The 14794-nt window shown below is 36.9% G+C and overlaps 1 protein-coding gene across 2 annotated transcripts in view; it reads left to right on the top strand.

Moving 5' to 3' along the window:
• The window catches only part of DYNC1I1 (dynein cytoplasmic 1 intermediate chain 1), a 317872-nt gene that overhangs the window by 34084 nt on the left and 268994 nt on the right, over positions 1-14794 (top strand). For both annotated transcript variants that reach the window (NM_001261582.1, XM_015134256.3), the window contains 2 exon segments: positions 3690-3804; positions 6549-6639. In NM_001261582.1, coding sequence (NP_001248511.1) covers positions 3690-3804; positions 6549-6639 — 206 coding nt within the window.

Raw genomic sequence — 14794 nt, 5'->3', positions numbered from 1 at the left:
TCAAAGTTTCTGATTTGAGTGATCTGAAGCAGGGCTAGATTTTAGGATCCATTGGACCACATCGTCTTTAACATCTCTCCTGGCTTGAAATCTTCTCCCTTCCCATCCATCTCCCCTCAAAGAGATCTTTCCTTGGTTCTTTCCATGCACTCTCTGCAACTGTGCTGACTTGGTTGGTTCTGAGCAGCTGGGGCTGTAAGACTGAAGACAGTTAACACAGTGATTATGCACAGGGGCCTTTGAGTTGAACATGGCTGGGAAGCCTGGATCTGCCCTTCACAGACTGGCCCTGAATGGGTATCGGTCCTCTCTGAACCTGTTTCCTCTTCTGTAAAATGGAAAAAGGAATGATGTCTTCCTCACAGATTCAAGAGGATTCGAGAAGATCCCAAAGCAGTAAGAGACAGCTGTCATTCTGCTATCAGAGTAGATGAATGGGGCTTCACAGAATGGTCGCATACATTTTTAGGATCTCTGCTGGTGAGCCCATTTTATAAAAATGACCCATTTTTGGAAGGATCTTAAAATTCAAGGCCCCCAGTTTCATGGGATTGGAGCATTTCGTGGCTGAAAGGAATCTGGAAGTAATCTATTCTGATCCTTTCTCACATAGGGAAGCTGGGCTGCAGAGGTCTAAGCCTTAGAGGCAGTCCCCCTTTATCTCCAATCACATGAAGGAGTCTGGAGATAAAAGGGAGCTACCTCTAAGGCTCATCAAGCCAATTTTCCAGATCAGAAACCTGAAGTCGTCCTTTCACCACCCCCTACCCCAATTTGCAGTGATCATCAGGTCTGCACAGGCATAACAAGATTCTCTTTTCGCCCCCATTTTTTTTCTCCCTAAAATCCACATTCCAGTCAGATGCAGCTGCTTACATGTGCCCTGATGGACTACATTCTTTCTTGACAGAGAGCTTAGGATGTTCTCTTTCCTCTGCTTTCACTGATCTACTTCTTCCTATCATCCTTTGCCTGGCTGTTAAGTTTACCTGGCTGTCCTTCACCTGGCTGTTAACTGCATGTCGTTCCGTTCTCATCTCCTATGTCACTTTCTCCAGAAAGCTGCCTCTGAAACCTTTGTTTCCTCATGACTAGGTTAGTTCTGCATCCTATCATTGACATTATCAAACCATTTAGGACAAGGTGTTATATTTTCCCCTTCACTTGTCTTTTTCTCCTAATAGATTGCAAGCTTTCAAGGTCAGGGCTATATGCTTTTGTTGTTGTTGTTGTTTGTTTTTTAATCATTAAGTCAATGTCTAATATAGGTTTTACCGTATGGTAGACATTCAAAAAGGAGTTATAGAATGAATGAATGAGTGAATAAATGTGCATATGAACTAGTCAGGGCAGGTTTGTGAGGCACGTCCCAGACATCCTTTCCAAGCATCTGCAAATTTGTTTGGAAACTTCTGATCCTGAATCCATGGAATATCGACTGGCCACTGTCACTGACTCCCAAGTTTAAGATTTTCTAGTTTTGTGTTGTTTATAGAGAATTAGAAATAGATTTAAATAGCCTTGATTTTTATAAACTTTCTTTAGGCTTATATTTTAAATAAAACAAATAAATTTAACATTAAAAAGAAAATAAATGCTCTTTAATACTAAACTGAGTGCCCTTTTTTTGCCATGAATATAAAAACTAGTGTGAATTAGGACCACCCAAGTTGATTATCTCCACAGAATTCAGAAAACTGTGTCCATGTTGTGTAAAATGACCACCCTCTGCTCTTTTGGATGTCAACTGCTTTCTTGGCTGTGATATTATGGATGAAATCTGATTTTAAAATAAATATCGTGGCCACCATTTAAGACACTGGCCCAATTTCATGAAAAATTGGCTTTAATGCAATGAGGTGAGCTCAGTGGGAGCCACCCTGAAGTTTCATTCTGTCCTTGGCCTTTTGCCGAATTGCTGCGAGGTAGAATGGCCAGGAGTTTCCTGGCCCATCCTCACATGTTTCTCTAATAAATGTGGAAATGTGTGTGGAAAAGTGATTGTCAATTCTCAGTTGACAAATTTTTCTTTCTTTGATTATCTTCTCTGGGTCTCAGCTGTGATTACTCTACACAAACAGAAATATCACTTGCTGAGAAAGGCACCTTGAAGGTTTTTAATTACTAATGCTACAAAATCACTGCTTGTTGAATGATTAAAACATAGTAGGATTCTGTAGTAGATACAGATCCTCACTCTGCAACATCTTTTTTCTCATCTTAGTTCTATCTTTGCCTCTGTTGTACACATAAACTTTGGGACTTGCTTCGGTAGTTTAAATGTTAAAATTGCAAAAGAACATGAACTTTGATATCTTCACTGATAAGAGATTAAACTGCCATTTCATAATTTTGGGTTACGCAGAATGTCTGAAATACTCTAGGACTCTTATAAGCCCTTACTGGCCTTCAAATGGTAGTCTTCCCTCTAATGACAGATAGACTTCAAAAATATGAGTGCTTTAGCCCAAAGTTAATAGTAACAGAATTGTTGAGTGCAGAGACATGTGCAAAGATACACTTAGTTTATAATCAGTGTGTAGGTTACCCTCTGGGAGTAAGTCAAAAGTTGCATAAACTCTTTCTGCTTATAGACACTACAATGTAACTAATGCTTCACTGCTTCAAAATGTATTCTACATGCCCAAAGAAAGTAATGTACTTGTTAGCTTACCCAACTTCCCCTGGGGAAGAAGGTATGTCTCATAACGAAATGCTTTTTGACAGGCTTTAAGACAACCTCACTTCTGTAAGCTCACAAAGCTTTGTTGTGAGGTAGTTACACATCAACATGATGTTATCATGTTTCAGATGTGGAGCAAATAATTTATCTTAAGTAATAACTGTATTATGAAAGAGAGAAGAGACTTGGAATGTTTAAATTTCCCCTAGAATCCCACCACATATCTTGTTTACCTGCCTTTTAATTTGTCACTAATCTGTAAAAACACCAACTGGCATAGGATCTGACATTAAGAGGGCGGTATGAAAAACATAATGTGTCTTTAGACAGAATTTGTGAAAGGAATTTCTTGTAAATGATTTGCTGTACTATAATCTCTACATGATAATTTTCTTCTTCCAGTTAGTATATATAATGGAATCCTGTGAGAATTAGAATCAAGTACCAAGACATATCAATATTGATCACATGCCTTAATACAGATTTTAGCCCAGTTTATTTTAAACCACGGCAAACTTGTCTTAGCAATACAAATAGTGTGTTTTACAGTTAAACATTTTCATAGTTTTACTTTTCCGCAAGATCCCAACAATTCCTGGTTTGCACAATCCCAAACATGGGACCTGAATATTACAAACACAGTCACAATAACTGATATCCCAGAAGGGACAAGGAGGTCTAAAAAAACAGTCAGAATTTTTTTTTTTTTATATTATGTCCCCAGCCAGAAATACTTTGCCTTGATGTTTTCTCTTCCAAAACCTGGGAGAGAAACTTTCATCTCGTGTGATAGAAGCAGGAAAAAGCCTTCAACCAAAAGAGAAAGTAGTGGGCCAGTAATTATTAAATGGAGCAATTATGGTGTTTATTCATCCTTTATACATATGATTATATCTATTTAGGGCTTTTGCCTTGTCTTCACTGCCATGCATTTATCATTTTCAGTTTCAGCCAGGAAAAGCATTTAGTTACGTTATTAACTTTTCTTACTGACGTCTACTTCTAGGCTGATATGCAGCAGAAGAAAGAACCTGTTCAGGATGACTCTGATCTGGATCGCAAACGACGAGAGACAGAGGCTTTGCTGCAAAGCATTGGTATCTCACCGGAGCCGCCTCTAGGTACTTAAAAGTGCTTCCTGTTACTATTCCTCAGAATCAACTTGTGTGGGATATACCATGTCCAGTGTTTACTATTCTTTTAAGTCTTTAACTTTTTTTAATTTTTATTTTTAAAGACATTCTGTGGCTTATGGTTCAGGTTGCATGTATTTTTGGAATTGAGGGGGCGGGAAGGAGGTGGGAGGAAAGGTTGTAGAATTGTCAGTAGTTTGCTGCTTATTGACTGATTAGATGGTCAACCTTCTCCACCGTGTTACTAGTAGATTATTTTATACTTGTTAAATGAGTTGCCACTTGGTAAATATAAGAAATCTTGGAATTTCTTATTAAATTGTTCTTTGTTTTCATTGCTGAATTCCAGCGCCTCTTTGCCAATCTAAATACTATGGATCTGGTTATGAATTTCATAACTACCACAGGCGTAGAGTTAGTCCATGATGAAAATAGAAGGCACAGTGGGAAATTTGAAGGAAAACAAAATGGTGGTGGATTAGCAGCCGATTAACAAGTTTAAATTAATTTGACTTTATTGTATTTTGATTTGATTACTAATTGGCATTTTCACTGCAATGCTCCTCCTCTGATTCATTCATTCCTAGTTGATTGTCTGTGACCTCATTTTATCACTAAAGCTTGGATATTGAATTACTTGTTTTCTTTGTGTTGAAGGTTATTTGTGCATATTTTGTTTATTCTGTCACTTACCTATATATCTCTCAGGTAATAGTTTTATTTTTCTTTTATCCTTTTGTTTTCCATACATTTAAGATTAATCCTAGGGTGTCTATAAAACTGCATTATATCCAGTATAGTTAAAAACCCTTTTAAAAGAATACATAAAAATAAATATAATATTCAGGTCTTTTGTTTAGAATACTTTCTTCTGAAGTTAATTCCATAATTGACTTTTATATTAAAATAAATTATCATTTATTTCCGTAATTACTTAAACTAAGAATAAAAAGTATTCCATGTACAACAAAATGGCAAATGTTTATATCAATGTGAATAATGAAAATAACATATAATAAGCTTAAAAATTATTAAGTATTGCTGGATGTATTTTAATACATACAAAACTAAAACACTATTAATAAGCATTTTATACTCAATCTCAATTTGTAATAGGTAAAATAGTATGTTCAAGAATGCTATAATAAACCCCAATAAGATTAGATTCTTTTGTTTAATTTCTTTATGTTGTGGAAGACGTAACCTAGGGGATATTATATTTGACTGATGGCCCTTCTTTTCTACTTAAGAGCTGAGACACTTTTTTTTCTACTTAGTTGACATCGGATATGAGTTAGACACCTTGCAATCAATTATATTTGTGCCTCAAAATAGCCTTTGAAATTCTGTTGCATTGTGAACCCTGGTTAAACACAGTAATAGTATGTCCTAGTCTCCCCTACCCTATGTAAAGCCAGTAATTAAACTTTAAGAACAAAACAGATTAACATCTCTAAACCATGACCAACTTTTGAAGTATCCCTGCATTACTGCCAAGGGACCCTGGCAAGGGCCCCGTTTTCATTTTTCAGTCACCTCTCCGACTTACCCTCTGAACTTACACAGAGGGTAATCAGTGAATTAATTGTGGGACCACATGAAAATTCCTAGCTCCTTGACAGATCTGCCATTGTGTTATAGGATTTGGGCAAAATAGTTGAGCCCTTTACCCTATTAAATAAATAAAAGGAAATTGCACATGATTGAAACCAAATGGGAATCTACACTTATGTACTGACATTTCTTTCTATCCATATGGCTTCTTTGGCATATGTGATATTGAGAACCCATTGAATTGCCTGGCCTGGAGCCATCTTGGCTATTTGGTGCAGCTTCTTTCTGAAGGACCTTGGGCTTGTATCTGAAGGAAGGGGGAAAAAATTGCATTGGCTTTAGCTTTTTTCTTTTGTTATGCTTGCTCTCGGATTTTCAGCTTGTGCCGACCTCGATCTTTGAACTTGTCTCCTGTCTTCAGAGTGGCAGCTTACTTCTGTGCACATGGCAGTGTCTTCTAGAGCTGCTGGAGGCAAGGCAAAACGAGTCCCAAAGACAGTAAACAGTACAATGGAATGCAACTATTAATTAAAAGTAAAAATAAAGCAGCCTGGCATTTTTCTTTGTTTTGAAAGAGACTTTTTAATTACCAGGTTCAACATTTACCCTTTCTCTATCTGTCACTTAGGCTCTCATGGCAAATGCAGCTTTTATTCCACAGAGCACATTTCCCTCGAAATGCAGACATACAACAGATTTTTCTGACTGTCCTTGACCATTTAAAATTATTCAGAATCACTTATTTAATAATCTTTTAAAGTTTTATAGACACCCTGTTTTATTTTTAATAGGTCACATCTATACTAACAAAATAATATGAAGAATCAAAATTATCTGGATGGTTCATGCTAGAGAGATATTTGACTTGAGTTATCTGGATAGCTATTTTGATTCTCCATTTTACTTTGTTAGGGTGGACATGGCCTCAGAATCCCTATGTTAATTCTGTCTAAATCATTTCAAATTTTAATTTCCAAAATACAAAAAATTCACTGGACTTTTTTCCTTTCCTTTTCTTTCCTTTTTTTTTTTTTTTTTTTTTAATCCCATCTCAATGTCTCCTGGCCATACAACCACTTTAATTTGGGCCCATTTGTTTTGATTTGTCTGACACTGCTCTTCACCAGTGCAGCCACTGCATTTTTTAACATGGGATACCTGTTATTTTCATTATTTAGTCCCAACCCCTATGTCTCCCTCCTCGAAATCAGTGAGCACTCCCAGTGAAGCTGGAAGCCAAGACTCAGGCGATCTGGGGCCATTAACAAGGTAAGAATTGTCCCTTTAAAAGGCCATGATGGGTGCCAATTAAAAAAAAAAAAAAAAACAGCAACAACAACACAGTTAGAATACTGTGAAATGTGCATGTATCTGTATGTGTACTTGGACATTTTATATTTAAATTTATGGTGACTTGCTATTTTTAGTGGCATAGCAATGATCTTGAACACTAGATATGATCAACATATATCATCCTTCTTTCAGTGGGCTCATTTAGTACCATGTGTCTTGCTTAACAAACACAAACATATCCATTAGCTTAGGCTTAAAAAAGGCATGTATACATATGTAACAAACCTGCACATTGTGCACATGTACCCTAGAACATAAAGTATAATTATAATTTTTAAAAAAAGGCAGGGAGAGCAAAGATAAATTGAATATATATCCAGCTTCTTATTATCCTACTTTGGTTTTGGTTTCCATGAAAGTCTTTGTGAATAGAATACTGAGATGTTCTAATTCTAAATTTAATTTTTTAAGTGTATTATTTGCTTAGTAAAAGTTGACTAATTTGAAACTCAGTCACCTAAGTATTTTTATTGTATTATTATTGGTAGTAGTAGTATCAGGATTGGCTGCTTCTGTTTAGTGAGTTCATTGCCAAGTTTGTATTGTACTATGTAGATTCACAGATTATGTAACTTCTGAAAGTGGATATAGACATTCTGTAATTTAATCACTGAAGAGGTATCCAAAAGGTAAAGATGTAAAAAGAAGAAAGGAGAAGTTTCATAAATGTAGATGGAGTCACGGTAGCTCTCCAAATCCAGCTGTCTTCGCCAGTGTTCACACATGCCGGGGTCCACAGGCAGGAATTTATGTGAGTACGGCAACTGCACCCAATTCTTAAAGGCCAGATGTCCCCCTCATAGATCAAGCTGGTTGAGCTCACATGGGACGATGGACCCAATTTTTCTGCATTTTCCAATTTTTCCTGAGAAGCTACAGATTCAGACATTCAGGTGATAATCTCCTAAATGTTAAATGTTAATGACTTTTGTTCCAAGTAGTTATGGGCCAGATTTGGCCTGTGGCCTGGCAATTTATGAACTCTAGCTTTGACTCTTAATTAAAAAAAAAATCACAAAATACTTTAATCAAGTTTTTAAAGAAAAGAAGAAACAATCATCCACAGCACTGCTGTTCTAAGAAGTCGTCCTTTTGGCTTGTCTATGTACCTTTCCAGTCCTTGTCTGTGTGCATTTCTTGCCTCCATATGTATTATTGGGGCAAAGATATAAAATTTTGCATTTTTCTCTTTCCACCTAAGGCATTAGCATAAGCATTTTCTTCTGAAAGTGCACTATTTCTATACAGGCATAGTTACTTTGGTAGCTGAAAATCTGGACATGAACATAATCTAGCATTGACCTGAGCTGCAGGGTTATTTGCTTTTGAAACCAATATGTGAGACTGGAATTACCTTGCCTATTTCTGCCTGTTGGTGTCCTTCAGACTTGAATATTTTGTTTTTATAGGCCCTTTGGAGACCAGTGGACACTGCTTTCAATTAAAAAAAAAAAAAAGGAGAGGTTTTTGAGGGCACAAAGCTGGTTTATTTTAGCAAATCGCTTTTGTGATTTGGGGCAGCACACGTCTTCTCTCATCTTTTGCTTTGAACACTTCAAAAGGTCTTTGAGGGAGAACAAAGTAATAGCAACACAGTTGTGTAAGATCTAACATTTATTCAAGAGCTGGCACAATATAATCACATTTCTTGGGGGAGGGGGCGTCCATTGGTCCATCATTAAGTTAATGTATTTGACCATTTCTGTATCATGATGGTGCGTGTCATTACTGCTTAGCTTCAAGGGTGCAGTTGGCAGCATTCAATTCTATTACTGACTTCACATTTGAGGAGCCCTTTTGAAAACTTTCTAAAGAAAGCTGACCTATGCTGTTAGTACTCTGGGGACAACAGCAATTATTTCTTCTCAGAGAATTTTATTCTTTATTTCTTTCTCCATCTTAAGTGATTTTTTTTTAAACTTTGTGAATCACTTTGGAAGAGGTGCAGCCTACTCCTACCCAACACAACAGTACCTTCAATTTTTTATAGGAAAGTTCTTGCAAGATTGAGTACCTAGAAGTCAGTAAATAAATCTCTTGCAAAGTGCAGGTTTCATAGAAATGCAAGAAAATTTGCACTGAAACATGATAGCTTTCAGAAAAACTAAGCACAAAGTTTGCTTTAGGAGAACACATTAGGAATGGCTTAGTAAATTCTGCCCTTGTTTTGAACTTAGGAAAATTCCACACAAATTTATGTTTTTTCTTTAATAAAATAAATATGAGGTTAAATTGCAGGAGAATGTTATATTTCAGTTTTTTAAAATTCCACTTTGAATGTCTTTTTATGTAGAAGACACATCTTTGAAATCAATTTATATTAACTTTAACACTTCATAAAACAGGAGACTGGGAAAATAGTTCTGTAATTCTTAAGAATATAACTCTATGCTCATAAATTTGCCTATTTGTGTGGAATTTGAACTCTTCAAAAAATGGAAAATCTTTCAGAAGATAACAAGAATTAAATTAACACATCTGGCCATAGCTAAAGGCACATATAAATTCTCTCATTCATTTGCCAAAATTTCAAACCAAAGCTAAAATTTTCTTTAGAAAGCCAAAATTAGCAGACATTTCTTATAATCCTTGTAACTAGTTAATCTGCAAATTGGCATACTCAATGTACTTTATTATAGAGAAGAAGTTAAAATAGTGCTTTTAAAAAAGTATAACAAAAATCCCTCTTACTGATTTTTTTTTTTTTTTTAATTTTAAAGAGACCATCTTGCTCCATTGCCCAGGTTGGAGTACAGTGGTGCAATTATAGCTCACTGTAACCTCAAACTCCTGGGCTCAAGAAATCCTCCTGCCTCAGCCTCCTGAGTAGCTGGGACTACAGCCATGCACCACCATGCACAGCTAATTTTTATTTTTACTTTTTGTAGAGATGGAGTCTCGCTATGTTGCCCAGGCTGGTCTGGAATTCCTGGCCTTAAGCAATCCTTTTGCTTTGGCCTCCCAAAGTGCTGGGATTAGAGGCGAGAGCCACTGCACTCAGCCACCTCTTACTGATTTTTAAGAGCACTTGAGAAAATTTTAAAAAATGGGTAGAGAGTAGAAATATATGTTTTCAGTTATGCTAATGATTTAATTTTAAAATTTCACTTAAAGTGTCACAATTTGTTTTGCAATTTATGCTTCCATCGTTATATCCCATTTCTCATTTACAACTTATATTTGTGGTTTTATCTTCTATCTCCTGATCAGTTTTGGTAGAATCAATTAATCATTGCTAGTTAATTATATTGGCAAGCAACAAGCTCTTGGATTTTAAAAGCTTGTAGAAAAGGTTAGTTTGAAGGGTTAGTTTTACTTATAAACATAAATGAAAAAAATCTTTGATATACTGTAAGCAACTGGAATCCAACATATTAAGAGGATACTATGCTATGGTTAATTAGTATTGTTTCAAAAATGCAAGGTTATTTTAGTATAGGAAAATGTCTTACTATATAATTTAGCATACAAAAAGGTCAAAGAAGGAAAAATAATCATTGCAACATGTACTTAAATTATACTTAAGACATTTAAACACTTATTCCTGTATTTTAAAATGTAGTAAACTAGTAATACAAAATATTTTCTCAATACGGTAAAGAATATTTATCTGAAACAGCTTACGCTTTTTATACATAAGAGTGAAGCATTAGCACTTTGTAGCCCTGAAAAATGGCTTTTGTTTAGTTGAACATGTCACTCATCCTCAGAAAGTGGTGAATTCCTTGAAAGTAGGAACTAAGTGATACCCCTGTAGTAGGTATTTGATAAATGTTTGTTGAGTGAGGTGTGGTAGCTCAGAACTGTAATACCAGCTACTTGGGAGTCTGAGGCAGGAGGATTGCTTGAGGCTAGGAGTTCAAGAAAAGCCTGGGCAACATAGCATCCAAGATTTGAAAAAAAAGTTTGTCAGCCGGGCGTGGTGATTCACACCTGTAATCCCAGCACTTTGGGAGGTTGAGGCAGGCGGATCATGAGGTCAGGAGATGGAGACCATCCTGGCTAACATGGTGAAACCCCATCTCTACTAAAAATACAAAAAATTAGCCAGGCGTGGTGGTGGATGCCTGTAGTCCCAGCTACTTGGGAGGCTGAGGCAGGACAATGGCATGAACCCAGGAGGTGGAGCTTGCCGTGAGCCAAGATCGTGCCACTGCACTCCAGCCTCAGCGACAGAGCAACACTCTGTCTCAAAAAAAATAAATAAATAAAAAAATTCTGCTTTTTACCGATGAGGACACTGAGATGCGCAGAGAGAATAAGTAATTTTCTCAAGTTCATACAGAGTGTTGTTTTGCTACAGTGCTAGGTTTTTACCTAGGCAGGTTGATTCAAGTTTCCGCAACGTATACCTCTATGCTACATAATCTCTAACAGTAGTTGATATGAGTGATACACAACCTACTGCATAAGGTTATTGTGAGGATTATACAAAGTAATACTCTATAAAGTACTCAGAAAGGAGGCTGGTGTATACGAACTATATGTGAGTTTTAGCAATTATTATAATTTTTTCACATTTTAATTTAGCCATTTTTCTGATGGCGAAAAATCTTTTTAGATCCTCTCGTAGAACATGTTGGTATAATTTTCAATTTTAGTAAGCATTGCCTGTATCTTTATCCAAAGTAATTATATAAAATTATTAAACATGACAAGGCAAAGGACAGATTGCAATCTTTGCCCCTATAGACCACATTCTGGGTTGCCCACTCCTTACTCACTAACCTTCAGATAACAACCAGAGTGAATTGATCTAAGTGAAAATCATTCCGCCAACATTTATTCTTCTCATTCACATGGATGGCTTACAGGGGACTTTGCACTAGGAATTTTCTCATGTTTAGTTGTAATTCCTTAGGGTTCTCAATGACAGAGCTGAACTAGAAGGTGTACTGGCCTGCAAAAATCTAGGAAAGTGTAGTGACCTCATAAAGTTCAGCTGGACACCACGGTATAGGCTAAAACCTGTCCCAAATGGAAAGAAACTTTGAAAATGTTTTCAAAGTTAAAACATCTCTCGGCCGGGCGCGGTGGCTCACGCCTGTAATCCCAGCACTTTGGGAGGCCGAGGCAGGTGGATCATGAGGTCAGGAGATCGAGACCATCCTGGCTAACACAGTGAAACCCTGTCTCTACTAAAAATACAAAAAATTAGCTGGACGTGGTGGCAGGCACCTGTAGTCTCAGCTACTCAGGAGGCTAAGGCAGGAGAATGGGGTGAACCCAGGAGGTGGAGCTTGCAGTGAGCCGAGATGGTGCCACTGCACTCCAGTCTGGGAGACACAGCGAGATTCCGTCTCAAAAAAAAAAAAAATCTCTCAACATGATAACATACTGTGCAATCTCCTGTCACAATAATAACACCCGTTGCATAACATACTTAACAAAATAGTCTGAAGGGGAGGTTTCTGATGTTTGTCTTTGATGAGAAGTGCCATGGAGGGTAGTAAAATAATTAATTTTTGTCTTTGTTTTTTTTTTCTTTTTTTTTTTTACCATCTTTGGTCTTAACACCATCATTAAGTTCTACTTTTCTTTTTTTTTTTTTTGAGACTGAGTCTCGCTCTGTTGCCCAGGCTGGAGTGCAGTGGCCGGATCTCGGCTCACTGCAAGCTCCGCCTCCCGGGTTTATGCCATTCTCCTGCCTCAGCCTCCCGAGTAACTGGGACTACAGGCACCCGCCACTACGCCCGGCTAATTTTTTGTATTTTTTTAGTAGAGACGGGATTTCACTGCATTAGCCAGGATGGTCTCGATCTCCTGACCTTGTGATCCGCCCGTCTCGGCCTCCCAAAGTGCTGGGATTACAGGCTTGAACCACCGTGCCCAGCAAGTTCTACTTTTCAATCAATCAAGACATTCAAGCCTTCCTCCAACATTTTATTTTTAAAATCTTTTCTTTTCTTTTTTTTTTTTTTTAAGACAAAGTCTCTCTGTCACCCAGCCGGGAGTGGTGGCACAATCTTAGCTCACTGAAGCCTCAAATTCCTGGGATCAAGCTATTCTCCCACTATAGCTTCCTGTGTAACTAGGAGAACAGGTGCATACCACCACACCCAATTAATTTCATTTTTTTTTTTTTTTTTTTTTTGTAGAGACAAGGGCTTGCTATATTTCCCAGGCTGGTCTTGAACTTCTGGCCTCAAGTGATTCTCCTCTGTCTCCATCCTAAAGTGGTGGGATCCTCCTGCCTCTCCCTCCCAAAGTGCTGAGATTACAGGCAGGACCCATTCTGCCCAGCCTAAAAATCTCTTACTATTATGGAAACAACACCTGTGCATTTTGTACAACTAGAAAATATAAATGAGCAAAAATAACAAAATAAAAACATCATGTTTCCACCACCAGAGATCAGCACTCTTAGCACCTTAGTGCTTATTCTTTTATATAATATGTATGTCATCATGTATAATGATAAGTGACATCTTACTGTGAAAACTGTTGAACCTGCTTTTCCAATCAAGTATCTGTATTTTTATATTTCAATGTATTTTTACCTTATCTAGTATCAACACTATCTTCACATTTCCCCAATTGACCCCAATAAAATCCCGAAGTATTTAAAATTGATGCCTGTGCTCACAATTAGCAGCATTTCTTAACCCAAAACCCTAATATTTGTAGTTTTTTCTCTAGGGAGGTGAGGCCCCTGCCAAGGGTACCACAAATGCAGCAGATGGAGAAATGTCTTCTAAAGCACGTCACAGGAGAATGATGGTACAAAGGGAATGGATTAAAAGTCACTTAGGCTTTCAGCTGCATGTGTATTTCAGATTAGAAGGGACAAAGGGACAGATTTCTTCAGTGTTCTCTCTTCAGCTTGAATACTGGACCTCCATATAATTACTATTCAGTTTCTTATTGACAGAAAGCTTTGGTAAAATTTAGATTCTTGTTTTTGGGCTACAATAATTTGTTGTGGGCAACTTGTCCTGTCTGCATGTAGGTACCCCCTTTTTTTTTTTTTTTTTTTTTTTTTTTTTTAGTGACTTCAGGAAAGAAAAATGTGTTCTGGGGCCACGTGGGCATAGTACTCAAAGGAAATCCTTAGGACCTTCACCTTTATCCACAGTTGGATTCTGCAGAATTCTTTGGAACTACATAAACCTCTCTTGACCCATTTGGGTAAAACCAGCATCATCTTCCAAGATGCTCTGATAAATCGAAGGCTAAAGGGAAGGCATAAAGGAAGTATTAGTAAAGGTGAAAAACATAATAAATAATACAAGACTATGGGGAAAATTTAATAAGACTATTAAAATTTTGCTTATACAAAAAAATTTTAAAGTATCACTATATAAAGAGAGATTGACAGGATACTACCAGCTAATTGGACTTTGGGGAGACTGAAGTCGCTAATTCAAGGTTGGTTAAAAGTCAGTCTCTTTGTAAATTAAAATAAGATTTACACTATACGGTTTTCCTTTATGCAGCAGCATAAGTTCAAATTTTTTGATGTCATTATCTTCAGGCAAAGTGTACTGTATGTACCCATATGGTTATAGTAACACAGTAAGCATCTATTTTAGGAAGGGGTAGCTGAGCTTTCTTCTAGAGAAACTGCTTGCTTGACAGCAGGACTTCTGTGTAAGATTTTGGGAAAACATGCTCTTGTTCTATGATGGGAAGTCCTACATTTCTTATTGAATCCAGCTCAGATGGACTTCCCATGTGGCTTAGTGTGGCTCGCTTTGGAGCTCCATGTTAGGGCTCAGGTGTTAGACAACAGATGGAAAATTCTCCCACCATAAATTAAGAAAAATGCTTTTTAAAAAGAGCCTGATGTAAGTATGTATTTCACTGTTCCACTTTTATTTCTGACATCAGAAAATCTTTATCATCATTGCCTGTCCTAAGTAAGGAAAAAATTGAGGTCAGGAAGTAAAACATTAACTCATTATTTAAATTCCATCCTTTCTTAATTAACATCACTTTAATGAATGTGACAGATTGAGTGATATGATGGATTTTAAAATGTCCTTATTATTTCGTGTATTACTTTTGGAAACGGCATTTTAAAAATTAGATATTTAGCGATGGCATTGACTAGATATTTTCTGTTTGGTAC

The sequence above is a fragment of the Macaca mulatta genome, chromosome 3 (genome assembly GCF_049350105.2).
Source record: "Macaca mulatta isolate MMU2019108-1 chromosome 3, T2T-MMU8v2.0, whole genome shotgun sequence".
Taxonomy (NCBI): Eukaryota; Metazoa; Chordata; class Mammalia; order Primates; family Cercopithecidae; genus Macaca; species Macaca mulatta.
This window is presented reverse-complemented; position numbering and strand designations above follow the sequence as displayed.